Source organism: Loxodonta africana, chromosome 10 (assembly GCF_030014295.1).
Source record: "Loxodonta africana isolate mLoxAfr1 chromosome 10, mLoxAfr1.hap2, whole genome shotgun sequence".
Classification (NCBI taxonomy): Eukaryota; Metazoa; Chordata; class Mammalia; order Proboscidea; family Elephantidae; genus Loxodonta; species Loxodonta africana.
The window spans coordinates 4182174-4209490 of NC_087351.1; the positions used below are offsets into that span (position 1 = coordinate 4182174).

Here is a 27317-nt window from a genome sequence, read left to right on the forward strand (position 1 = left end):
CATGCCTGGTATGAATCCCACTAGATTGTGGTGTATTTTTTTTTTTTTTTTCTATATGATGCCAAATTCTATTGGCTAAAATTTTGTTGAGAATTTTTGCATTTATATTCATAAGAGACATTGGTCTGTATTTTTTTTTTTTTTTTCGGTGATGTCTTTGCCTAGTTTAGTATCAGGATTATGCTGGCTTCATAGAATGAATTTGGGAATATTCCTTCTTTTACTCTACTCTAAAATAGCTTGAGTAGTACTGATGTGAGCTTTTCTCTGAGTGTTTGGTAGAATTCTCCAGTGAAACCATCTGGCCCAGGGCTTTTTTTTCGTGGGAGTTTTTTTATTACCTTTTGAATCTCTCTTCTCTTATGCATCTGTTCAGATTTTCACCTTAGGGTTTTTTTTTTTTTTTTCCAATTTGGGTAGGTAGTGTGTTTCTAGAAATTTGTCCATTTCCTTTAGGTTTTCAAATTTGTTGGAGCATAGTTTTTCATAGTACTGTTAAGATCCTTTTTATTTCAGTTGGGTCTGTTGTAATGTACCCCGTTTCATTTCTTATTTAGGCTGTTTGCATCCTCTCCTGTTTTACTTTTGTCATTTTGGTTAGAGGTTTATCGGTTTTGTCGATCCTTTCAAAGAACCAAATTTTGGCTTTGTTGATTCTATTATTTTTCTATTCTCTCTTTCATTTATTTCTGTTCTGATTTTTATTACTTTTCTGTGATTAGAACATACTTGTATTGTCTCAATGTCTTGGGTTTGTTGAGGGTTACCTTGTGGCCTAAGATGTGGTCTATTCTGGAGAATATTCCATGAGCGTTGGAAAAGAATGTGTTCTTGGCTGCTGTTGGGTGAAGTGTTCTGTATGTCTGTCAGGTCAAGTTGGTTGATTGTGGCCTTTAGATCTTCCATATCTTTGTTGAGTTTCTTTCTAGATGTTCCGTCCTTAACTGAGAGTAGTGTGTTGAAGTCTCTTCTACTATTGTTGTGGAGCTGTCACTTTCTCTTCCATGCTGTCAGAGTTCATTTTATGTGTTTTGGAGCCCTGTCATTGGGTGCATAGTTATTTAATGTGGTTATGTCTTCCTGGAGGATTGTCCCTTTAGTCATTATATAATGCCCTTCTTTGTCTTTCATGGTGGATTTTGTTTTAAAGTCTATTTTTTCTGACATTAGTATTGCCTCTCCTGTTTTTTTTTGGTAGCTGTTTACTTGATGTATCTTTTTTTTCCATCCTTTGATTTTTAATAAATTCTTTGTTTCTAAGGTGTGACCCTTGTAGACAGCATATTGGTGAGCCCTGTTTTTTTAATCCATCCTGTCACTCTCTGTCTCTTTATGGGTGTACTTAAGATTTGTGTTCAGTGTGATTAGTGATAGGTGTGAGTTTATTGTTTTCATTTTGTAGTGCTTTTTTGTGGTGCTGATGTTTTCTTTGTTTGTCTTATCCTTCTGTGAATTCCTTTTTTTTTTTCCTGTTTTTCATTTGTGTAAATTTTGTGTTTACTGAGACTTTATGTTTTTCTTCATTTTGATGAGTGCATTTGTTAACTTTCTTTGTAGTTACTTTGAAATTTACCCCTATCTTCCTAAATCTAAACTGGTCTTTTATTACTTGGTAAAGCCTTGACTTCTTCTCCAGTTGAAAGTTCTATACCTACATCGTTTATTCCCTTTTATTGTCCTGATGTTGTCATTTACAGATTGACCTCTCTGTTTCCCTGTTGCAATACTTTTGATAGTCCTTGAGAGTTCATTTCCTAGGTTGGCATCTGGCTGATGGTGTCTTACGTGCTGGATTCAGGTTGTTGTCTGATGTTATTGGTTCTCTAACCGAAGGACTACTTTGATAATTATTTTAAGTTTGGTTTGGTTTTTGTATTCCCTTAATTTCTGTTTATCTGGAAATGTCCTAATTTTACCATCATATTTGAGTGAGAGTTTTGCAGAATATATTATTCTTGGTTGACAGTTTTTTTCTTGCAAGATTATGTATATGTCATCCCATTGCATTCTTGCCAGCATGGTTTCTGCCGAGTAATCAGAGCTTAGTCTTATTGTTTTCCCTCTGTATGTGACTTTTTGTTTTTCTTGAGCTGCTCTCAGGATTCTTTGTCTTTTTTTTTAGTGTGATTATGATATTTCTTGGGGATCTTCTTTGAGGGGCCTATCCTGTATGAGGTTTGTTGAGATTGGATAGTCAGCTTTTTGTTTTTCATGACATTAGGAAGATTTCTGTCAGAAAATCTTCAGTGATCCTCTGTGTTTTTTGTTTTCTCCCCATTCTGGAACTCTGGTCACATGCAAATTTCTGCTTCTGTTTGTATCCCACATTGTTCTCAGGGTTTCTTCATTCTTTTCTCTTATTTTTCCTCACACAAGGTAGTATCCAAGGATTTCTCTTCGATTTTCTGATCCTGTCTTCCATTGTTTCAAATTTGCTCCTAAAACCTTCTATGACAATGTCCATTTCTGAAATCTTGTTTATATTTTGGATTTCTAATTGCTGTTTTTATATGATTTCTAGCTGTTTGACATTGTTTTGTCTATCTTTTCCATGATTTTGTCTATTTTTTCCTTAATCTTTTGTCTGCATTTTCCTTCATCTCTTGGAGAACCCTGAATATTAGAGTTCTGAATTCTGTATCAGGTAGTTCTAGTGCTTTTTCTTGTAGCAGGTCATCTGGTGTTTTATTTTTATCCCTTTCTGGAGCCACAGTCTTCTGTTTTTTTATATGTTTTGATATTGTCTACTGTCTCCAAGACATTCAGGAATTATATTCATTTAATGATTGTAGATTTGCTTGTTTCATCCTGCTTTTTTGTTTTATTTGGTTATTTCTGGGCAGGCACACTGGGTGTGTTTTGTTGCTTGCTCGCCTGTGGGCATGGTACTTCTCACCACCTTTTCCTGATGTGCAGGGCTGGTCACTCAGCTATGGTACAGCAGGGCAGGTCGAGTGGGGATAGAGGGGTGGGGGTGGTTAGTTTGTGGCACAAACTGGGGGTGATGGAGTGGGGCTGGGGAGCAGTGCATTGTGGGGTCTGGGGAACCATGTCAGTACTGCTCGGGGGTGTGGCACTTGGTGCATTGTGCAGATAGGCAGGAGGGAAAGGAGAAGATGTGATGTGCAGAGCTAAGTGGGTGGGTAAAAGAAGAGAGAGAAAGACAAAGGAAAAAAATGTGTTATAAGAAAAGCAAAAAATGAAATAAAAAATAATAAAAAAAGAAAATGGCGGTGCAGTAGGCTTCGGCAGATGGGGGCAGTATAGACCTGATGAGGCTGTCTGCTGGTGGCTCTCTACCCGAGTACTGTGGGTGGTGCACAGGTCGGGGTTGGTGGGAGAAAGGAAGGGAAAGAGGGGGAAGAGAAGAAACCAACAGCCAAAGAAACAAAGAAAAAATAAATAGATAAAAATTTTTAAAAAGCTAATAACGACAAAAAAATTATAGGAGTGGCACACCAGCTGATGGGGGGGGCAGGATAGAGGTGGCGGCGAGTCGATGCCTCTTTTGCCAGGTGCACAGCATGGCCCGTTAGGAAGGGGTGGAGGCAACATAAGGCTTAGATGGGAGAATGGGAAAGAAAAGTAAAAGATATAGTGTTTAGGGAGCTGGCCTGTGGGTGTGGCACAGACCCTGGGAGGCCATGTGCCAGAGGCTCTCCAGCCAAGTGGTACAGGACAGCCCACCAAGAAGTTGGGGGCGGTACATGGGGCTGGGTGGTTGAGAAAAGGAAAGGGAAAGAAGGGAGATAGAAAGAAGAAACAATAACAAAAAAAGAATTAAAAAAAATTAATTTAAAAAATGGCACTGAGGGAGCAAGTCAGTGACACCGGCGCAGACCTGGGGAGGCTTTGCGTAGTGACACTTCAACTGAGCTATGCAGCATGGTCACCCCAGTAGAGGTGAGGGTGGTGCACAAGGCTTGGTGGACGGGAGGGAGGAAAGGAAGGAAAGAGAGAGAAAAGAAATAGAAAAAAAAGCAGTGAGGCCAAGATTGCGGAGTAGTCGGGTGCTTCCAGTGATCTCTCTTACAACACAGACCTGAAGAAACAAATGAATCGATTATGTGTGACAACCTAGGAGCCCTGAATATCAAAGGCAAAGTTGAGAAATTGGACTGAGTTGCAGGAGGAGGGAGACGTGGTTCAGAAGCAGTGAATAGTTGCCAGACCTGACCTACTGGGTCATTAGATCAGATTGGCTGGTGTGCATGGTGAGGGAAGCAGTGGCATTTGGGACATGTTTTCCACATGGGGAGAGATCAGCAGTGGAGTTTACTCAAGCCTTCAGAACCAGTGAAAAGCAGTGCTCTATTGGCAAAAGAGAAGTACATGTATCTAATCTACCACATGGATCAAAAACCACCCCATTGGGGAAGAACCTCTCCCAATTATCTGCTCCCTCCCTGCTCTGCACCAGGTCCAAAGTCGGCTTCAGCAGTTGCCACTTGCTGCTTACCCTGGGCCGGAAGCAGGACCCATTATGTGTCCTGAGCCATTCTCCTTGCCTTGGAGAGGGAACAAATTAACAAACAGGAAAAAATAATCTGCCAGCTCCCCTAAGCCGGGAACTCAGGGCAGGCACAGTTCCTTTGCCTAGACACAGGCATAAGCAGTCCACGGACTTTGAATGCCTTTCATCTTGCATAGACCTATGTGGGCCCATTTCAACAGCATAGGCCCTCATTAGCACAGTACAACAGAGTATACACCTGAAGCCTAATTTCACTGTATCAGTTATATGGTAGAGTGGCACATTCATGACATTTGACACTGCTCTGCACATTAAGCAGGGTCCTCACCTACCCACATCAAGGGCCTTATGGACTGGTGGCTCCATGCACACAACCTAGCCACCTGCGACAGGGGTCCAAGAGTAAATGGTTCTTCCCAGTACTTACAGCCAAAAGTATTAGGTGCCCGTAGTCTGGCTGTAAAGCCCACACACCTACGCACGTTAGGGAACAGGGACACACTTTCCTCTCAGACACTCAGGTCAGCCGTCAGCCCCCTGGCTTGCTCAACACATGACCCCCTACTGCAGCCAGATACCTGTGCCTACCCTAATCACCCCTGCCTATCTAGGACTGTGAGTGAGAGCCTGCACCATGCACTCAGCGACCAATGACCTGGACACCTGAGCTGAATCCATGCAAGAAAAGTAAACAGACTCATGGGCTCACATACTCAGTAACAGATCTAACCACCTGGTGAGAGGATGTTAGAGCTTCAAAGGCACCGATAATCAAACTAGCTCACACAAGCAGCCTATATGGGCATATAAAAACAAAAAACAAGAATCTAGGACATACCAACCAAACATATAATAAATATAATAACTTATCAGTGGCTCGGATACAACAGTCAATATCAAATCACATAAAGAGGCAGACCATGATGGCTTCAGCAAGCTCCCAAAACAAAGAATCAAGAAGTTTCCCAGAGGAAGGTAATTTCATGGAATTATCAGAGGCAGAATCCAAAAGATTAATATACAGAATCGTTCAGGAGATCAGGCAAAACGCAGAAAAACCCAAAGGAACACACAGGCCAAAAGCAGTAGAGGAACTTAGGAAAATTATAGAAGAGCACAAGAACAAATTTAATACCCTACAAGGATCCATAGAGAGACAGCAAACAGAAATCCAGAGGATTAACAATGAAGTTTCAGAATTAGACAACTCAGTAGAAAGCCATAGGACGAGAATTGAGGTAATGGAGGCCAGAATTAGTGAGATTGAAAATAAAGCACTTCACACTAAAGTATTTAAGGAAAATTCAGAAAAAGAATTAAAAAAAATGAAGAAACCCCAAGAATTATGTAGGACTCTATCAAGAGGAATAATCTATGAGTGATTGGAGTACCAGAACGGGGGGGATAACAGAAAATACAGAGAGAATTGTTGAGGATTTGTTGGCAGAAAATTTCCCTGATATTGTGAAAGAAGAGAAGATATCTATCCAAGATGCTTATCAAACCCCATACAAGGTAGATCCCAAAAGAAAGTCACCAAGACATATTATAATCAAATTTACCAAAACCGAAGATAAAAGAATTTTAAGAGTGGCTAGGGATAAACAAAAAGTCATCTATAAAGGAGGGTCCTAAGACCAAGCTCGGAGTACTCAGCAAAAACCGCAAAGGCAATGGGATGACATATACACAGCCTTGAAGGAAAAAAACTGCCATCCAACGCTTACATATCCAGCAAAACTGTCTCGCAAAAATGATGGTGAAATCAGGGGATTTTCAGATAAACAGAAGTGCCCTGAGGCACCCTGCTCCGCCAGGAAGACTCCTGCAGACAGGCACTCAACTCTCGTGCTCTGTGGGTCGGCAAGCCTAGCTTCACCAGTAAGTGCCCTGAGGCACCCCACTGCGTCAGGAAGCCTCCTGTGCACAGGCACTCAGCTCTCTCGCTCTGTGGGTTGGATCCAGTGCTGTGTCGCGCTGTTCTCCTGGTTCTGCTGCTCCTGGTTCTCTGCTGTTGCTGCTTCTCTGCTGCACTGGTCCTCTGCCACTGTCACAACTCTATCCGTCCACAGTTTCAAAACCACTTCCACATTTTAGATATCTGTTAGAGGAGCACCCCACTCTCTCGTTACACCACTACTCTTAGTCATGTAGTGCTGCTATAACAGAAATACCACAGGCGGGTGGCTTTAACAAAGAGAAGTATATTTCCTCACAGTAAAGTAGGCTATAAGTTCAAATTCAGGGCATCGGCTCCAAGGGAAGGCTTTCTCTCTGTCAGCTCTGGGGGAAGGTCCTTGTCCTCAATCTTCCCCTGGTCAAGGAGCTTCGCAGGTGCAGGGACCCCATGTCCAAAAGACACGCTCTCCTCTTGGTGCTGCTTTCCTGGTAATATGAGGTCCCCCACTCTCTGCTTGCTTCCCTTTTCCTTTTTATCTCTTCAGAGATAAAAGGTGGTGCAGACCACACCCCAGGGAAACTCCCTTTACATTGAATCGGGTAGGTAACCTGAGTAAGGGTGGCGTTACAATCCCACCCTAATCCTTACTACATAAAATTACATTCAGGAAAGGGAGGACACCAAGACAATACTGGGAATCATGGCCTAACCAAGTCAGCACATATTTTAGGGGGACACAATTCAATCCATGACAGTAGTCACAGATCTCTCATATGGAAAGGAAGTCGAGGCAATATAAAGAAATAAGAGATTGGTTTGAACTTAGAAAAACAGGGTTAACTATTAAGGTAACCACAAAGGAAACTAATAATCCTACACATCAGAATAAAAAACAAGAAAAACATAAAAACTAAGCAAATACAAAATCAACAACAGTGAAAAAGATGAAAAGAAAATACATAAAGGAAACTGCCTCAAACTAGAAAATTAAGTGGAACAAAGAAACTGTCAACAACACACACACACACAAAAGAATACATCAAAATGACAGCACTAAACTCATACTTATCAATAGTTACGCTGGATGTAAATGAACTGAATGCACCAATAAAGAGACAGAGTGACAGAGTGGATTAAAAAAAACATGATCCATCAATATGCTGCTTACAAGAGACACACCTTAGACTTAAAGACACGAGCTAAATTCAAAGGATGGAAAAAAAATATATCAAGCAAACAACAATCAAAAAAGAGCAGCAGTGGCAATATTAATTACTGACAAAATAGACTTTAAAGTAAAATCTACCACAAAGAATAAAGAAGGATGCTATGTAACGATTAAAGTGTATACCAGGAGGATGTAAGCATGATAAATATTTACACACCCAATGACAGGGCTCCAAAATACATAAAACAAACTCTAATAGCATTGAAAAGAGAGATAGACAGCTCCACAATAATACTAGCAGACTTCAACACACCACTTTCAGTGAAGGACAGAACATCTAAAAAGAAGCTCAGTCAAGACACCGAAGATCTAAATGCCACAATCAACCAACTTGACCTCATAGATATGTACAGACCATCCCACCCCCACAGCAGCCAAGCATACTTTCTTTTCCAGTGCACATGGACCATTCTCCAGAATCCAAAGCATCAAAATATTACAAAGCATCTTTTCTGACCATAAAACCATAAAAGTAGAAATCAGTAACAGAAAAAACAAGAAAAAAATTCAAACACATGGAAACTGAAAAACACTTTGCTCAAAAACTACTGGGTTATAGAAGAAATCGAGGATGGAAAAAAGAAATTCACAGAATCAAATGAGAATGAAGACACTTCCTATCACAACCTTTGGAACACATCAAAAGCAGTGCTCAGAGGTCGATTTATAGCAATAGATATGCAATAAATGCATGCATCCAAAAAGAAAAAAGGGCCAAAATGAAAAAAAAAAAAAAAAAAAAAAGATTGACTCTACAACTCGAACAAATAGAGAGCACCAGAAGAAAGCAAATAATGAAAATCAGAGCAGAATTAAAATGAAATTGAGAATAGAAAAACAACTGAAAGAGTTAAGACCAAAAGCTGGTTTTTTACGAAGATCAACCACGTTGATAAACCATTGCCCAAACTGACAAAAGAAAAACAGGAGAGGAAGCAAATCACCTGAATAAGAAATGAAATGGGTGATATCACAACAGACCCAACTGAAATTAAAAGGATCATAACAGAATACTCTGAAAAATTGTACTCTTAATGAATTTGAAAACTTAGAGGAAATGGACAAATTTCTAGAAACATACTACCTACCTAAACTAACACAAACAGAGGTAGAACAACTAAATAAGCCTGTAACAAAAGAAAACATTGCAAAGGTAATTAAAAACTCCCAACAAAAAAACAACCCTAGCCCTGGGAGTTTCACTGGAGAATTCTACCAAATTTTCAGAGAAGAGTTAACACCACTAGTACTAAAGGTATTTCAGAGCCTAAAAAACTGTGGAATACTCCCAAACTCATTCTATGAGGCCAGCATAACCCTGATACCAAAACCAGGTAAAGACATCCAAAAAAAGAAAATTACAGACCTATATCCCTCATGGAAATCCTGGTGGCGTACTGGTTAAGTGTTATGGCTGCTAACCAAAGGGTTGGTAGTTCGAATCTGCCAGGTGCTCCTTGGATACTCTATGGGGCAGTTCTACTCTGTCCTATAGGGTCTCTATGAGTCAGAATCGACTCGATGGCACTGGGTGTGGTTTTTGGTGTAAACCTCATGAGCATAGATGCAAAAATCCTCAACAAGATTCTAGCCAATAGAATTCAACAACAAATCAAAAATATAATTCATCATGATCAAGTGGAATTCATACCAGGTATGCAGGGTTGGTTCAACATTAGAAAAACCATCAATGTAATCCATTACATAAATAAAACAAAAGACAAGAACCATATGACCTTATCAATTGATGTAGCAAAGACATTTGACAAAGTCCAACGCCCATTCATGAAAAAAACTCTCAGCAAAATAGGAATAGAAAGGAAACTCCTCAACATAATAAAGGGTATTTATACAAAGCCAATAGCCAAAATCATCCTAAAATGAAAGAGTCTGAAAACATTCCTCTTGAGAACGGCAACCAGAAAAAAATGCCCTTTTGTTACCACTCTTAATCAACTTTGTGCTGGAGGTCCTAGCCAGAGCAGTTAGGCTAGAAAAAGAAAGGGCATCTAGATGGGTAAGAAAGAAGTAAAAGTATCTCTATTGGCAGATGATATGATCTAATACACGGAAAACCCCAAAGAATCCACAAGAAAACTACTGGAACTAATAGAAGATTTCGGGAAAGTGTCAGGATACAAGATTTGTTGTTATTGTTGTGAGCTGCTGTCAAGTCCGTTCTGACTTATAGCAACCCCGTGCACAGCAGAACGAAACACTGCCCGGTTCTGCGCCATCCTTACAATCGTTGTTACTCTCAAGCTCGTTGTTGCAGCCACTGTGTCAATCCATCTTGTTGAGGGTCTTCCTCTTTTCCACTGACCCTGTGCTTTGCCAAGCATGATGTCCTTCTCCAGGGACTGATCCCTTCTGACAACATGTCCAAAGTACGTAAGATGCAGTCTCGCCATCCTTGCTTCTAAGGAGTATTCTGGTTGTACGTCTTCCAAGACAGATTTGTTCGTTCTTTTGGCAGTCCATGGTGTATTCAATATTCTTCGCCAGCACCACAATTCAAAGACATCAGTTCTTCTTCGGTCTTCCTTATTCATTGTCCAGCTTTCACATGCATATGATGTGACTGAAAATACCATGGCTTGGGTCAGGCACACCTTAGTCTTCAGGGTGACATCTTTGCTCTTCAACACTTTAAAGAGGTCCTTTGCAGCAGATTTACCCAATGCAATGAGTCTTTTGATTTCTTGGTTGCGGCTTCCATGGCTGTTGATTGTGGATCCAAGTAAAATGAAATCCTTGACAACTTCAATCTTTTCTCCGTTTATCATGATGTTACTCATTGATCCAGTTGTGAGGATTTTTGTTTTCTTTATGTTGAGGTGCAATCCATACTGAAGGCTGTGGTTTTTGATCTTCATTAGTAAGTCCCCTTCACTTTCAGCAAGCAAGGTTGTCTCATCTGATAATGCAGTTTGTTAATGAGTCTTCCTCCAATCCTGATGCCCCATTCTTCATATAGTCCGACTTCTCATATTGTTTGCTCAGCATACAGATTAAATAGGTATGGTGAAAGAATACAACCCTGATGCACACCTTTCCTGACTTTAAACCAATCAGTATCCCCTTGTTCTGTCTGAACAACTGCCGTTTGATTAATGTAAAGGTTCCTCATGAGCACAATTAAGTATTCTGGAATTCCCATTCTTCGCAATGTTATCCATAATTTGTTATGATCCACACAGTCGAATGCCTTTGCATAGTCAATAAAACACAGGTAAACATTCTTCTGGTATTCTCTGCTTTCAGCCAGGATCCATCTGACATCAGCAATGATATCCCTGGTTCCACGTCCTCTTCTGAAACCGGCCTGAATTTCTGGCAGTTCCCTGTCAATATACTGCTGTAGCTGTTTTTGAATGATCTTCAGCAAAATTTTGCTTGCGTGTGATATTAATGATATTGTTCTATAATTTCTGCATTTGGGTTGGGTCACCTTTCTTGGGAATAGGCATAAATATGGATCTCTTCCAGTCAGTTGGCCAGGAAGCTGTCTTCCATATTTCTTGGCATAGATGAGTGGGCATCTCCAGCGCTGCATCTGTTTGTTGAAACATCTCAATTGATATTTCATTAGTCCCTGGAGCCTTGTTTTTTGCCAATGCCTTCAGAGCAGCTTGGACTTCTTCCTTCGGTACCATCAGTTCCTGATCATATGCTACCTCTTGAAATGGTTGAACATCGACTAATTCTTTTTGGTATAATGACTGTGTATTCCTTCCATCTTCTTTTGATGCTTTCTGCATCGTTTAATATTTTCCCCATGGAATCCTTCACTATTGCAACTCGAGGCTTGAATTTTTTCTTCAGTTCTTTCAGCTTGAGAAACGCCGAGCGTGTTCTTCCCTTGTGGTTTTCTGTCTCCAGCTCTTTGCCCATGTCATTGTAATGACAGGGTACAAGGTAAACATGCAAAAATCAGTTGGATTCCTGTACACCAACAAAGAGAACACAGAAAAGAAATCACCAAATCAGTACCTTTTACTGTAGCCCCAAGCAGATAAAATACTTACGAATAAATCTAAGGAAAGACTTAATAGACCTATACAAAGAAAACTAGAGGACACCACTGAAAGAAACCAAAAGAGACATACATAAGTGGAAAAACATACCTTGCTCATGGGTAGGAAGATTCAACATTGTGAAAATGTCAATTTTACCCAAAGCGATCTACAGATACAATGCAATCCCGATCCAAATTCCAATGGCAGTTTTTAATAAGATGGAGAAACAAGTCACCAACTTCATGTGGAAAGGGAAGAGGCCCCAGGTAAGTAAAGCATTACTGAAAAAGAAAAACAAAGCGGGAGGCCTCACACTACCTAATTTCAGAACCTATTATACTGCCACAGTAGTCAAAGCTGCCTGGTACTAGTACAACAGCTGACATAGACCAGTGGAACAGAATTGAGATCCTGGATGTATATTCATCCACCTATGAGCAGCTGGTATTTGCCAAAGTCCCAAAGCCCGTTAAATGGGGAAAAGACTGTGTCCTTAATAAATGGTGCTGGTATAACTGGATATCCATCTGCAAAAAAATGAAACAATACTCATAGCTCATATCATGTACAAAAACTAACTCAAAATGGATCAAAGAGCTAAATATAAAATCCAAAATGCTATAGATCATGGAAGAAAAATAGGTACAATGCTAGGTGCCTTAATACATGGCATAAACAGAATACCAAACATTACTAACAATGCACAAGCACCAGAAGAAAAACTAGATAACTGGAAGCTCCTTAAAATCAAACACTTACGCTCATCAAAAGACTTCACCAAAAGATTAAAAAGAGAAGCTACAGACTGGGAAAAAAGTTCTGGTTATGACATATCTGATCAGGGTTTAATCTGTAAAATCTACAAGATACTGGAAAACCTCAACAACGAAAAGACAAATAACCCAATTAAAAATGGGCAAAGGATATGCACAGGCACTTCACCAAAGAAGATATTCAGGCAGCAAACAGATTCATGAGGAAATGCTCATTATCATTAGCCGTTAGAGAAATGCAGATCAAAACTACAGTGAGGTACCATCTCATCCCAACAAGGCTAGCATTAATGCCAAAAACGCAAAATAATAAATGTTGGAGATGTGGAGAGACTGGAACACTTATACACTGCTGGTGGGAATATAAAATGGTACAGCCACTTTGGGAACTGATTTGACGCTTCCTTAAAAAGCTAGAAATAGAAGTCCGTACAATACAGGAATCCAGTCCTTGGAGTACATCCTAGAGAAATAAGAGCCATCACATGAATAGATACATGCACACCTGTGTTCATTGCAGCACTGTTTTCAGTAGCAAAAAGATGGAAACAATGTAGATGTCCATCGGCTGGTGAATGGATGAACAAATTATGGTACATTCACACAATGGAATACTATGCAACAATAAAGAACAACTATGAATTTGGGAAACATCTCATAATATATGGATGAATCTGGAAGGCATCACGATGAGTGAAATTAGTCACAAAAGGACAAATATTGTATGAGGCCAATATTGTAAGAACTAAAGAAAAGGTTTAAACACAAAAAAAACATTCTTTGGTGGTTACGAGGGTGGGTAGGGAGGGAGTAGGGTATTCACTAACTAGGTAGTAGATAAGATTTATCTTGGTGAAGGGAAGAAGAACACACAGTACAGGGGAGGTCATCGCAACTGGACTAAACAAAAGCTAAGAATTTCCTGAGTACAACCAATCACTTCAAGGGACAGAGTAGCAGGGACGGGGGTCTGTGGACCATGGTTTCAGGGGACATCTAGGTCAACTGCCATAACAAAGTTTATTAAGAAAATGTTCTGCATCCTATTTTGGTGAGTGGCGTCTTGAGTCTTAAACGCTTGTGAGGAGTCATCTAATTTTCATTAACTGGTCACAACCCACCTGGAGCAAAGGAGAATGAAGAACACCAAAGACACAAGGAAAATATTAGCCCAACAGGCTCAAGGGGCCACATAAACCTGAGACTACATCAGTCTGAGACTAGAAGAACTGGATGGTGCCCCACTACCACGAGTGACCACCCTGACAGGAAACACAGCAGTGAGTCCCTGATGGAGCAGGAGAAATGTGGGGTGCAGAACTCAAATTCTAGTAAAAAGACCAGACTTAATCGTCTGACTGAGACTGGAGGAGCCCCTGGCTCTCTGTGAGCCCAGAACTGAAACCATTCCCGAAGCCAACTCTTCAGAAGTTAGACTGGACTGACTATAAGACATAAAATGATACTCTTGAAGAGAGTGCTCCTTAGTTCAAGTAGATACATGGGACTAAATGAGCAGCTCCTGTACAGAGGCGAGATGAGAAGGCAAAATGGGACAGGAGTTGGTTGAATGGGAACGGGAAATCCGGGCTGGAAATGAGGAGTGTGCCATCTCATAGGGAGAGCAACTAGGGTCACATAACAATGTGTGTATAAATTTTTGTGTGAGAAACTAACTTGAACTGTAAACTTTCACTTAAAGCACAATGTTTAAAAAAGAACAAAGCAAACAAGCCAAAAAATCACAGCCTGTCAAGAAGGGGAGGGGATGTCACAGGGGACTTGCTGGGTGGCGGAAAGGAAGGAAGGAAGAGACAGGTAAGCAAGAAAAAAAGCCCCCAAAACAATATCAAAAAACAAACAAATTAAGAAAAAAGACACAAACCGCACACACACACACAAAAGATGAAGAAAGCAAACCAAAAACATCATAGCCCATCAAAAAGGGGAGGGGATAGCACATGGGGCTAGCTGGGCGGGAGAAAGGAAAGGAAGGAAGGAAGAGAGAAGTAACCACAAAAAGCCCCCCCCCGACCAAAGAAAAATAAAAACCAAAAAAATGATGCTGAAGGGGCTGGCCAGTGGGGACGGGGCAGATCTCCAAGGCAGGGAGCTAATTTCTCTCCAGCAGAGCAACTGTTGCCTGTTGGCAAGAGCAAGCGGGGACTGCATAGAGGGAGAAAGGATGAGGGATGGGAAAGCATGTATCCCTGGTTATCGGGAGCCCTGTCTCCTGTTGGGAGCTCTGTGAAGTTGCCTTCCTGTTCTCCCTGTCCAGAGTTCTTTGGTAGCTGTAGGCCAAGATGGTGAATCCGGGAGGCAGTGAGCTGGCATCCATCTGGCCGAGTGACTGTGGAGCATTGGCAAGTGGCAAAACTCTCGTACAGGGAAGAAGGAAGTGAGGTGGGAAAGCATGTATCCCTGGTTACCAGGTGCTCTGTCTCCTGATGGGAGCTCTGTGAAGTTCCCTTCCCTTACCCCCTGTCTGTGTTCTTTGGTGGCTGTAGCCCAAAATGGCAAATCCAACCATGTTAGCTGGTATGGGACCTCCATTCCACAGCTCTCCTCATTCTCTGTGTTCTCTATCAGTTTCTTATTCCGTTCGGTGCTTGATTGAGTTCTCTATTCCTTCATTTGGGGTTCCAGGATTGACATTTAAATCTGTTTTACTTAGTTTTTCTGGGCTTGGCTGCAGAGAGACGGTGTGGTGCTTCTGTCTATAGTGCCTTATGGCTCTGCCTCCTGGACTGCATTTTTACAGGTATGGTCCTATATATACAGAGAAGACACTTGTGAGAGTCTAAGGTACTGTGGCTTTCCACTTGGAAACTACGAGTTTAAATAATACCTTCAGACTACTTCGTTAGGACCATCTTTGACACCTAAAATGAACTTCAATGTTAGTCCAATGGGAGCCTGATAAAGGGAATTAGTCTATTACAATGCTTTGATTACGAAACCAAACGGTATCTTTGTCTTTTCTTGACGTTACGAGCAAATACAACTGCACGATGTTAATACTTGATCATTTGTGTGTCTTATTGGATTGCTCCCTTAATAGCCTTTTTTCATGAAATATTTAGTTTTATCTTTTCCTGATGAACTTTTATTTTTCCAACTATTTAACTCCTCAGGAAAGAGATAATAGTAGCTTGGGTTAGGATTGTGTCAAAGAGATAGTAAGAAGTGAATAGATTTGGGAGTTTTTTGGATATAGAATTGGAAGTTGTGATTGGTTAGATGTGAGCCTTACGTCTACTGTGTGATCTTCTTTGTACTCTTTAATAAAACACTATTTTGTGGATCTAGCCTGCAGTCCTATATCAACTACTCTTTGCTTAACCTTATCCTTCCTTGTGACCCAGCTGCATAATCCTTTGATTAAGTAGACACCTGTGACCATCCTTCTCTTCATCTTTAGAGCAGTTTCTGCTAATCGCTAATAAGGTGGTTTCTGTAAAGGTGTAACAGATCTAAACCAGTTGCTGTCAGATCGATTCTGACTCATAGCTGCACCATGGATAGCAAAGTAGAACTGTGCTCCATAGGGTTTTCAGTGGTTGATTTTTTTGGAAGTAGATTGCCAGGCCTTTCTCCTGAGGTGCTTCTAGGTGGACTGGAACCTCCAACTTTTTGGTTAGCAGCCAAGCGCATTAACCATTGCACCAGCCAGGGACTCCTACGATATGTCTAACCCACTGCCGTCAAGTCAGTTCCGACTCATAGTGACCCTATGGGACAGAGTAGAACTGCCCCGTAGAGTGTCCAAGGAGCTCCTAGCGGATTTGTAGTGCTGACCTCATGGTTAGCAGCTGTAGCACTTAACCACTGCGCCACCAGCGTTTCCATGATATGTCTAGTAGCTGATAAATGTTCTGTTCTTTCTCCCTACTAGTGAAATTTGAACCAGGTCCCTTTTACACATTGTGTTTTTTTGGTCAGTTCCTAAAATTGGGCAATATAAATGAATTGGCTTTAAGGAATGAGTTATGAGGTTGTTTTGTTTTTTGCTTTTTTACTTTTAATTTCAAGTTCAATTGCAGGCATGATAAATTTGAAATGTTATCTTTTTTCTGTAATAAACATAATTTCTATTTTATTGTTGAAAATATTTCTATATAGAATTTTTAATCTTTTAGAATATTTTTACAAAGTTTTTCCCAGTCTTACTTGAATCTTATGGCATTACAATCAGAAGTCATGTTGAACAAGAGAGATTTTTTAAAAAATGGTATTAATTATCTAGTCTCTCTTTGAATTTTACAACTTGACTTTTTAATCAAATCAATGAATATTTATGATAGTAGCTATTTTTATTTAGAGGTTTTATGTTTGGGAAAATATATTTTAAAACAACACTCTTTAGAGTTATTAAGCTTTCTGTTTTATTCTTACATGTTTCAACATTTTACTATTAGGTTGTCTGTAGAGTTTCTGGGGGGACACTTTGTCTTCTTACGTAAAGGTTTCTTTGTAATTTTTTCCTAAATTCCTTGCCATAAAATAGCACAACTTAAAAAGAAAGCTCTTTAGATGAAAAGTAAAAACTCTATTATTTTAATGACAGTCATTGAAAATAGGGCAAAGATGAAAGTTCTTGAGTCGTGCCTTTATTGTGTGTAATCTCAGAAATTTCTTACATATGATTATGCTTTAGGATATTTACTGTCTGTAGATAGTATTCAGCCAGAGTGGACATTTCTTTTTCATATGGATATTTTTAAAAAATCAAAGCAATAGTTAATGTGTTTGAAAACCTCAGTAATTGCTCCACTGAGTATGTTACTATTTTGTACCCTACATTATGTTTTGTAATGACTTTCTTGAAATTTTCTTAAGTACTTGGTTATAAAGCCAATTATAGTTTAAAAGCAAACAAAAATAATGAGAGAACTCAAAACATAAATGTTGTTTGCATTTCAGATGTTATCTTCTGTGGTCTGTATGTGACCCTTGAGTATGAAATGGCACAGTAATAGAGTAGAAGCCAGGCCTGTTGCCATGAGTACAGCCTTGAAAACTATGGTCCCAGTATTTATCTTGCCTTTTTTGTTTGAAGGAGTTCATATATTTATGACCTCTCTTATTACTGATATTCATATATTCTGCTGTGAGTTGGTAGCAACTCAGAGAGCATATTTCAAAGCACTTGAGTATCTGAATGGTAGCTTGACTTCAGTAGAGAATGATTTTATTGAGTTATACTTTTTATAAAGTGTTAACTTCAAATAACACTTAAAAAATATTTCATTTAGAAGTAGTTTTTATGTCATTTCTTTTATCTGAACTTACCAGTATTACTTAAAATTAATATTTTTCTCTTTCAAACCCACAGAAAAATTGGAAGATGAGCAACATAGTGAACTTTTTATACCTTTCACCTACATTGACCAACTTTAACATATTGCAACACTCGCATGCCCTCTCTGACACACACCTCCCCAACGCTTCCATTTTGCCAAATTATCAGAAAGTAGGCTACAGACATCATGACAACTTCATCCTTAATACTTCAGCATCTATCTCCCAAGAGCAAGGACCGTACCCTACACATCCGCAGCTCTATTATATAACCTCAAAACATCAACATTAATTTAGTAACATTATCTGACATATGACCCATACTCAGATTTTCCCATTTGTCTCCAAAATATCCTTCATAGCCATTTGTTTGTTTTTGATCCAGGATCCAATCCAGGTTTACACTTTGTATATGGTTATTGTGTATTTTAGTCTCCTCCAATCTAGAACAGCCTTACTGCCTCCTCTTTTTTTTTACGGGAATGAAATCTTGGTATAGAGTTCAGGTCACTTGCCTGCAGGACAAATGGGTGCATAATCTATATCCATTTGTTTCTTAGGGATTAGATTCAGATCAAGCATTTCCAGGAAAAACACAGGTGATATTTTGTAAACTTCTATTGGCATCACATCAGGCCATCCTGATATGGACCACTTGGTAAAACTGGTGACTACCATATATTTATAGACACATTTTCCCCTTTGTCACTAATAGTAATATTAACACTAATATTAATAGTATTAATATTAATATCGTGTGATACTTTGAGACCATTTGAATATCCTGTCCCCTAAAAACATTTTAGTGATGATTTTAGCATCCATTAGTGATCCTTGCCTAAATCAGTTATCACATTGGGAATTACGGTATGATCTTTCTGATTTTGTTAGGCCTTCTATGTTAAATAGATGTAATTCTTCCATCAAGAAGATTGTACCCTTCCCCTCTTTTTCATGAGATAGTAGTACTACAGACAAATGGATTTTTAGAAATTTAGTGTTATATAATTCATTACTATCATTATTCCTTATGGTTTTTTTCTTGTTGAAGTGTATCATACTGTCTTAGTTATCTAGTGCCGCTGTAACAGAAATACCACAAATGGATGGGTTTAATAAACATTTATTTTCTCACAGTTAATTCAGTGTGCCGGCTCTAGAGGAAGGCTTTCACTCTCTCTGTCTGCTGTGGAGAAAGGTCCTTGTCTTTTCTGAGCTTCTGCTCCTGTGCAGTCTTCATGTGGCTTGGCGTATGTCTTCCCATGTCTCTGCCTCTTTTGCTTGCTTGTTTAATATCTTTTATATTTCAAAAGATATTGACTCAAGACACACTATACTAATCCTGTCTCAGTAGCATAACAAAGACAGCCCATTCCCAAATGGGATTATAAGCACAGACGTAGAGATTAGGATTTACAACACATGTTTTTTGAGCACGTAATTCAATCCGTAACACATACTTACAGAAAAGTATATAGGTCATGTAAGTGTACATTTTGATGAATGATCACAAAGTGATCACAACTGTGTAACCATTGATAGGTCATAAATGGAAAGCAGGCAGTGAATACTTTTCTGTGTCCTCTTACATCACTGAGCATTATTTTTGTTATATGTAGTGATTTTAATTAACCATATAGTATCCGGGAAACCCTGGTGGCGTAATGGATAAGTGCTATGGTTGCTAACCAAGAGGTCAGCAGTTCAAATCCATCAGGTACTCCTTGGAAACTCTACGGGGCAGTTCTATTGTGTCCTACAGGGTCGCTATGAGTCACAAGCAACTTGACAGCAGTGCGTTTGGTTTTTTTTGGTTGTGTAGTATCCTAATGTATGAATCTACCATTATACTATGGGTGGATATCTAGGTTGTTCCTGCTTGTGACTGGTATAGGTAGAGCTGCTGTGAACATTCCTGTGTGTGTCTTTTAGGGACAGAAGTTGGACATAGGATTGCCTTTGGCAAAGGATTTTGGCACTATTGTGATTTTTTTACTTTTATTACAGTTTCCAACTGCCAGAATCTTCTCTAAGCCTCTCTTATAAAATATTAAGAGCATATTTTGGGATATTATTTATGTAAACATTAATATATTATTCATTGTTATACAAATATCACATCTGTGTGCCACTTATTATCAAGGCAACCCTTGATCACTTAATTCAAAAAGGGAAAAGTGTTTTTTCTGTCTACTTTAAATACACAAATTTCCATGTTTTGTTGAATATGGAAATATATGTAAACTCATATGTCAATGAAGTATATAATCACGTATGATGTTCTTTTTTGTATTGTGGAATTTTATTAATCAGATGTAACCTTTGCCATAACCTGTGACCTTAGGAGATTTTGTACTTTATGTAACTAAATAAAGAGAAATTATTTACTTAAACATGCATATGCATAGATAGATATTATATTTGAAAAGCATTTGGCTTAATAAGCATTTAAAAAATATATCACTGTATTCAAGGGTGTTTTCAATAAATAGGAGCTAACTTATTATAAATTGTGGGACTTGTAGTCAGCTGTTCAATAGCCATCTGCAGCACCACTGGGGACTGAGTTTAAAAACACACAAAATTTTCCTGTGTGAGAAGCAGAGAAAGCAAAGGTAGCAGAAAAAGCAAAAATAAAGTTTTACTCATTCTTTTATATATGTTCACTGATTTTTATATACTTCTTTTTTTCCAGTAGTGGCCACAGAGGAAGTGGTTACTGCAGAATCTGTGGATGGTGCAATTCAGCAAGTAGTTAGTTCAGGGGGTCAACAAGTCATCACAATAGTTACAGATGGAATTCAGCTTGGAAATTTGCACTCCATTCCAACCAGTGGAATAGGTCAGCCCATCATTGTGACCATGCCGGATGGACAGCAAGGTTAGTAGTAGACATTTACATAAAGTTTATGTTTATTTTCAGTTCTTACTTATATACACTAATGCAGGAAATTGTGATGTTTCCCAAATCATTTATTTTTGCCTTAAATTATATTACTGTAACCTGTGCAACAGATTTAATTGCCTAATTTTATTTTGCTTACGCTAGTATTAAAATTAGCTTACTTTCTCTGCATATACACTAGGTAGAAAGAAGAATTGGCCACAAAGTATTCTGGTTGAAAAATGAGCTTAAATTTTGCCATAAATAATACACTAAATAATTAAAAATCATCATTGGGCTCAAAAATCAGCAAGAAATATACACTCCCAGAAAGTTACAGTCTCACCCTAGTAAGAACTGCTGCAAACAAGGCTAAGATAGGCTAGGGCAAGAAGGCTGGGGCAGCCATAAAGAGAAAATGCTTATTTCTGCAAGCATCAACCCCTGCCACCCTCCAAAAAGTGTGTGTACACATAACCCTTTAGAAAATGACTAGGATCACAGACAGTGCGTCCCTTTATGGCCACTGAAGGAACCCAGGAAAGGAAGGCCTGGAGATACAATCTCTTCTATCTGGAGATAGAAGTGTGGTTTTTGAGTGACGGAGGAGGTATGACACTATAGAGACACCATGTTTCAAGTAGAGTTTATTAACTTAGCAATAGAGGAGGGAGCCCTGGACTTGTGGTGCCTGGGAGGACTTTCTCTCCTGCTCTGCAGAAATCTGCTGATAGTTGGTCCAAGATTTGGATCAGGCCCAGGTGCTTCTACAAAACTTTAAAGAAACAATTCCAATGGCATAGAAAAGAAGAAAACTTTCAAAGCAAATATAGCGTTGTTTCTAAAGCCTGACATTGTACAAACAGTCTAATCTCACTGATGAACAAATGCAAAGAAACCCATGAAGACTCAGTGTCATAAAGCTATCAATGCTCTGTGATTTAACAAACTGATTCTAAAGTTTATGTTGATGGGGGAGGGGTTAGAGGAAGAAGAAGGAGAACTGTGGAAAAGAAGAGCAATGAGAGGGCCCTAACCAACTAACTGCAGACCTTTTGGTTAGCTATAGCTATAGCACTTACCACTACACCACCAGGGTTTCCAAGAGGGCCCTACTATATATTAAAATAAACTTTTGAAGCCTCCTTAATTAAAAATATGTAACTAACACGAGGAACCTGGGTGGCACAAGCAGTTTGTCATCTGCTGCTAACCTGAAGGTTGGTGGTTCAAACCCACGCAGCCACTCCACGAAGAAAGGCCTGGCGAACTGCTTCCATAAAGCTTACAGCCAAGAAAACCCTGTGGAGCATTTCTACTCTGTAACACATGGGGTTGCCATGAGTCAGGGGCGAACTCGATGGCACCTAACAACAACAGCAGTTGTATGAATATAAATATACAGACAGTACAATGAAACAGATGGAAAGTGCAGAAATAAGCTCTTTTAGGTGCCGTTGAGTTGGTTCCTATCCATAGTAACCCCTTGTACAACAGAATGAAGCACTGCCCGGTCTTGCACCATCCTCACAATCATTGCTATGCTTGAGCCCATCGTTGCAGCCACTGTGTCAGCCCATCTTGTTGAGGGTCTTCCTCTTTTTTGCTGACCCTCTACTTTACCAAGCATGATGTCCTTCTCCAGGGACTGGTCCTTGCTGATCACATGTCCAAAGTACGTGGGATGAAGTCTCGCCATCCACACTTCTAAGGAGCATTCTGGCTGTACTTCTTCCAAGACAAATTTGTTCATTCTTCTAGCAGTTCATGGTCTATTCAGTATTCTTTGCCAATACCATAATTCAGAGGCATCAGTTCTTCTTCAGTTTTCCTTATTCATTGTCCAACTTTTACATGCGTGTGAGGCGAATGAAAATACCGTGGCTGGGTCAGGTGCACCTTAGTCCTCAAGGTGACATCTTTGTTTTTTAACACTTGAATGAGGTCTTTTGCAGCAGATTTGCTCAATGCAATATGTCATATGTCATTCGATTTCTTGACTGGTGCTTCCATGGGCATTGATTGTGGACCCAAATAAAATGAAATCCTCCCTGATTTCAATATTTTCTTCATGAATGGATAGATATATAGGTAGGTGGGTGGGTAGGTAGGTAGGTAGGTAGGCAGGTAGGTAGGTAGATGATAGATAAACAGATAGATAGATATAGAAAAAGATGGTATCTCAAATCACTGGAAAAAAGATGATCTCCTTAATAAATGGTGTTGGGGCAACAAGATAGCCATCTAGAAAAAAACTGAATCCTTACCTTTTACTGTACATTCAGATAAAATCCAAAATGGCACAAAGATTTAAATTTAAAAAACAAAACTAAGAGTGTAAGAGTGTTAGAAGAAAAACACAAACTCTTATACCCTTGGTGTGGGGATGGCCCTTTTAGCCGTGATGCATAAATCCAGAAAACAAAAACTTGATAAATTTAGCCACATAAAAATCAAAACTTTTTGTACGGTAACTGACATACCATAAGCAATTTCAGAAAACGGAAACAGAAAAGATATTTGACGTAAAGGCAGAGGACTCAGCTCCCTACTTTAAAATACACACATACATACACACACACATAGAGGCAGTCCTCACGTCGCACAGTTCCAGTATGCGCTAATTGCAGTTTCCCCAATTTGGTTAAATAACGCCAGCCTTGTTAGCAATGTCGTTCAAATTTCACTTACGATGGTACGTTAGCTGTGGTAACTGCATAAAGCACCAACTTCCTTGATAGCTCTTTAGCCTACAAATCACTGTGTGACTAAGAAACACACATAGTGGTCAGTGACTAATCACATCACTTTTTTTCAAAGCCTGTCTGTGATAGATCACTGTGTGTCTATGGTTCAGTTCATGCATAGACAGCAAAGCATGGAGCTGTATTACTTCTTTGCCTCTTAGTGATAAACCAATGTGACATCTTAGAAAAATGGATAATCAAAACAGGAATTGGCCAACAAAGATGAAAGGACAAAGAAAAAAAAATAATAATGCTAGAAGTAAAATGTGACTCAAACATAAATAAAGTTAATAGAACAAACAGCTAACGATGGGAATGTTTACTCGGTTGCTATTCAGAAGACTGTAATAAGCAGCCAGAGGAACTTGGTGAAGGAGAACTTACCAACATAAATGAGGAAAGTGATTTTGATGAAAAGAATGAAGATGTCCCAGAAGTGATGCCAGCAAAAAAACTTGGTATTAAAGGAACCTTCAGAGAGAATTCATGGCATTGAAGATGCAAAGGGTAAAATTTGGAAGCTGATCCATACTTAAAAAGGATCATGATAGGGCAATAGTTCAGAGGGTTCATCCAGCCTCAGTGGCTCCAGAAAGTGTGGATTTACCTGAAACCTCAAACAGACTTACCTGAAGTCTTCTCGAACCAAATAATATTTTAGCTTAGTTAGTGAAGTATGTCTGCCTTGAGCATTGTGCTCTTTTAAAGAATTGTCTGTGTGGCATCAAATTGGTAACAGCAGCTCATAAGGTTAGATGAGAAGCTTAGAGGGTAGTGAATTTATGTTAATGGTGGTGGAATAATTTGGAAAAGGATAGCGAGAATGGTTGTACAACTTAAAGAATGTAATTAATGTCACTGAACTGACATGTAGAAATAGTTGAAATGGTGTATCTTTTGCTGTGTATATTTCCACCAAAAGTAAAATAAATCCAAAAAAAAGAAAGGGGGAGGGGAGGAAGAAAAAGAAAGTAGAATGGTAGGAATTATTTCTCTGACTAAATTCTATGATATTAACTGACTTTAATAAAAAGTAACATTAAAAAAAAAAAAGATTCCTGCCCTGCTTAAAAAAAAAAAAAGTATGACAGTTTGCCAAGGCATAGAAAAGATGCTTGCTCAGTATGGTAACTTAACAAAGAAGGCAAAACTGGTCAAACTACTCTTGATAAATTTTTTACAAAAAAAAATTTTAATTCCCAATCTTTCTAATGTTTTAAATGGCAGTGTACTAAGTACTAGTGTTACCACTTTTTTCCATTTCGTTGTACATAAAACTTGACAGTAAGAGAGGTTCAATGTTTTGACAAAAAATTTTAAAGTTCATGAAACAATTTTAATTTCCTACATGGGTTATTAAGATTGCTTTGCATGGTTTTGGCTAGCCCAGTCATTTTTATGTGCAAAGTGAGGACTGCGTATATCTATATATATATATAAATTTTATATTATATATATAATATATATAGCAGGTTTCTGTCACTTATTGAAAGATAACCCATTTGACAAGTGTCAGTCTTCTTTAAGAGGATCACCCACCCCAACTTGGCATTTACATATGTATATATAAAATTATATATTTTATATTACATTTATACAAAGAATTAACTAAAAACTGAGACAAAGTCCAAAACCCAGTAGAAAGACCAGCAAATGTTATAGAGCAGACAGTCCAAAAAATGTGCATGGTACATCCACATAATTGAATATTATACAGCTGAACAAAGAGAAGTTCTCTATGCACTGGTAACAGAAAGATACCCTAGATATATGGGGTGAAAAGAGCAAGATGCAGAACAATGCATCTATATACATATGCTACCTTTTGTGTACAAATGGGAGAAAAATGAGATTCCATATTCATGTTTGTTTTTGCGTGAATGAACACATGAAGTAACATAAGGAACTAATAAAAATGTTTATCTGTGTTAACAGGGTGGGAGAGAGACCTCTCAAAGTATGCTCATTAAATATTGTTTTGATTTTTCAGCCATATAAGTGACTATATTATCTATTAAAATTAAAAATAAATAAGTACATACCAGTAATCAGATTACTGCAAGAAAGTGAAGAAGATGAATATAGATATGCTCACAAAAACAAATCAATATTTTGAAATTATTATTTTGGAATATATTTGAGTTCTGTTGTATCTGCAATGGCAGGACTAGTTTTATTTCTATTAAACCTATCTGAAGTGAAGTAATGTATTATTTTTTCATTTCAGTATTAACAGTACCAGCAACAGACATTGCCGAAGAAACTGTTATAAGTGAAGAACCACCAGCTAAGAGACAATGTATCGAAATAATTGAAAACCGGGTGGAATCTGCAGAAATAGAAGTAAGGAGTCTTTTACCCGGTGTGTTTTGCCGCAGTCATCAGAAATAAATTCAATTTGGTTTTGTTTTGTTTTGTTTTTTTTGTCTTTTATATTTATTACAGAAAGTGTTTTGATATAGAATGAAGGTGCATAGTATTATCATTTTGTCTATTTTTTTTTTTTACCTTATACGTATAGCAAGCCCTCAATAAATAAATATTGAATGAATGAATGAAGAATTTGTTTGTAACAAGTCTGTCATTATGTTAACATTGGATGTCTTTGGTTCTTGCACTCCATCCTTTATTTTTATTAAACTTGGATATATTCATTCTCACAAATCACCGAAAGAAAACGTCACCATATATGACTAAATTTTTTCTTTCAAAAATGAAATGTAAATGCCAAGTTGGGGTAGGGGATCCTCTTAAAGAAGACTGACACTTGACAAATGGGGTGTCTTTTAATAAGCGACAGACACCTGCTAATTTCACTGGTAAGTCCTTTAAGGAAATTAAATTAATTTAGACTAACTATTCATAGGATTCAACTTTTTTCCCCTCTCCCAAGCTAGTTCATCAGTTTAACTCAACTGTAGTTAGTTACCTCATAGGGTTTTTTTTCTCATATGGCTGTACATCAAATTATGTCCCCTGAATTTGATATCAGCTGACATGAAAAGTAAACTAAGCTATTGAGCAACCGCTGTGTAAAGAGCAGAGCACTGGACTTGAAGTCTAACGAGCTGGATTTGAATCTCAACTCTTGCCCCTTTTAGCTTTGAGGCAGCTTATTTCTCTGAGCTTCAATTTTATTTTCTCCCAGTTGGCATTTAGAATAACAGTATCTACTTTTTAGGGTTTTTATGAGAATTGAAAAAGTTAATATACTCACTTATACATATATTCATAGTGTCTGATATATATATATATAATTAATGAATGTTGGCAAATATTTAGAAATTCTTTGTAAAGGGTCAGTTATTATGGAAAAGAGAATATTAAAAATAAAATCACTGGCAGGTACCATAATTCTGATTGAAGACAATTAGAAAATATCTTTGCTCAAACTCATTTAAATATAAGACTGATACATCTTTGGAAATAACATATTATTGAATTAAAAATGATCTGATTCATGATTTAACCAGGAAGTTTGGTAGAATTATGACTTTAAATAAAGTTATTGAAAGTTGTTTTATTTTTTTAAAAAACTTAAAGTGATGTTCAGGATGTTGAAGTTCTTATTCACAGATTATTAATTTATTCCACTGAACAAGATTGGTGCACTTATTATTTAATAAATAATCTTTTTATTAGCTTATCTTTCTGATGAGGTAGAAAAAAAATTTTTAGGCATATAAGTGGAAAAAATGTTATGTACGCTACTTTGATTTCATTATCTAGCAATACAGATTATTTTTCAATTGCATTTTAATTCAGTAAAAGCTTACTCAATTCAACAAATTTTATTTTTAAAACAGAATGACTGAGCAGCTAATTTAGACCTTTATTTATTTAATGACCAGTAAGAGTTGCTGTTTTCCTCAAAGTTCAGCCCAATCCCTCTCTTACAGTCTTTCAGAGCCTAGGAAGAAATTAATAATCACAAAAAATAGGAAAGTGTTAACGGAGGTATTTAATTAGGACCAAGGAGATGGGACTTTAT

The 27317-nt window shown here is 38.3% G+C and overlaps 1 protein-coding gene across 8 annotated transcripts in view; it reads left to right on the plus strand.

Annotated features, from left to right (window-relative positions):
- GABPB1 (GA binding protein transcription factor subunit beta 1) overlaps window positions 1-27317 on the plus strand; it is a 100006-nt gene that overhangs the window by 66578 nt on the left and 6111 nt on the right. For 5 of the 8 annotated variants that reach the window (XM_023539054.2, XM_003420158.4, XM_023539053.2 and 2 more), the window contains exons 7-8: window positions 20391-20576; window positions 25554-25669. In XM_023539054.2, coding sequence (XP_023394822.1) covers window positions 20391-20576; window positions 25554-25669 — 302 coding nt within the window. Of the gene's footprint in view, window positions 1-20390; window positions 20577-25553; window positions 25689-27317 lie in introns of all 8 variants that reach the window. The other 3 variants (XM_064291983.1, XM_064291980.1, XM_064291984.1) reach the window with 2 other exon arrangements.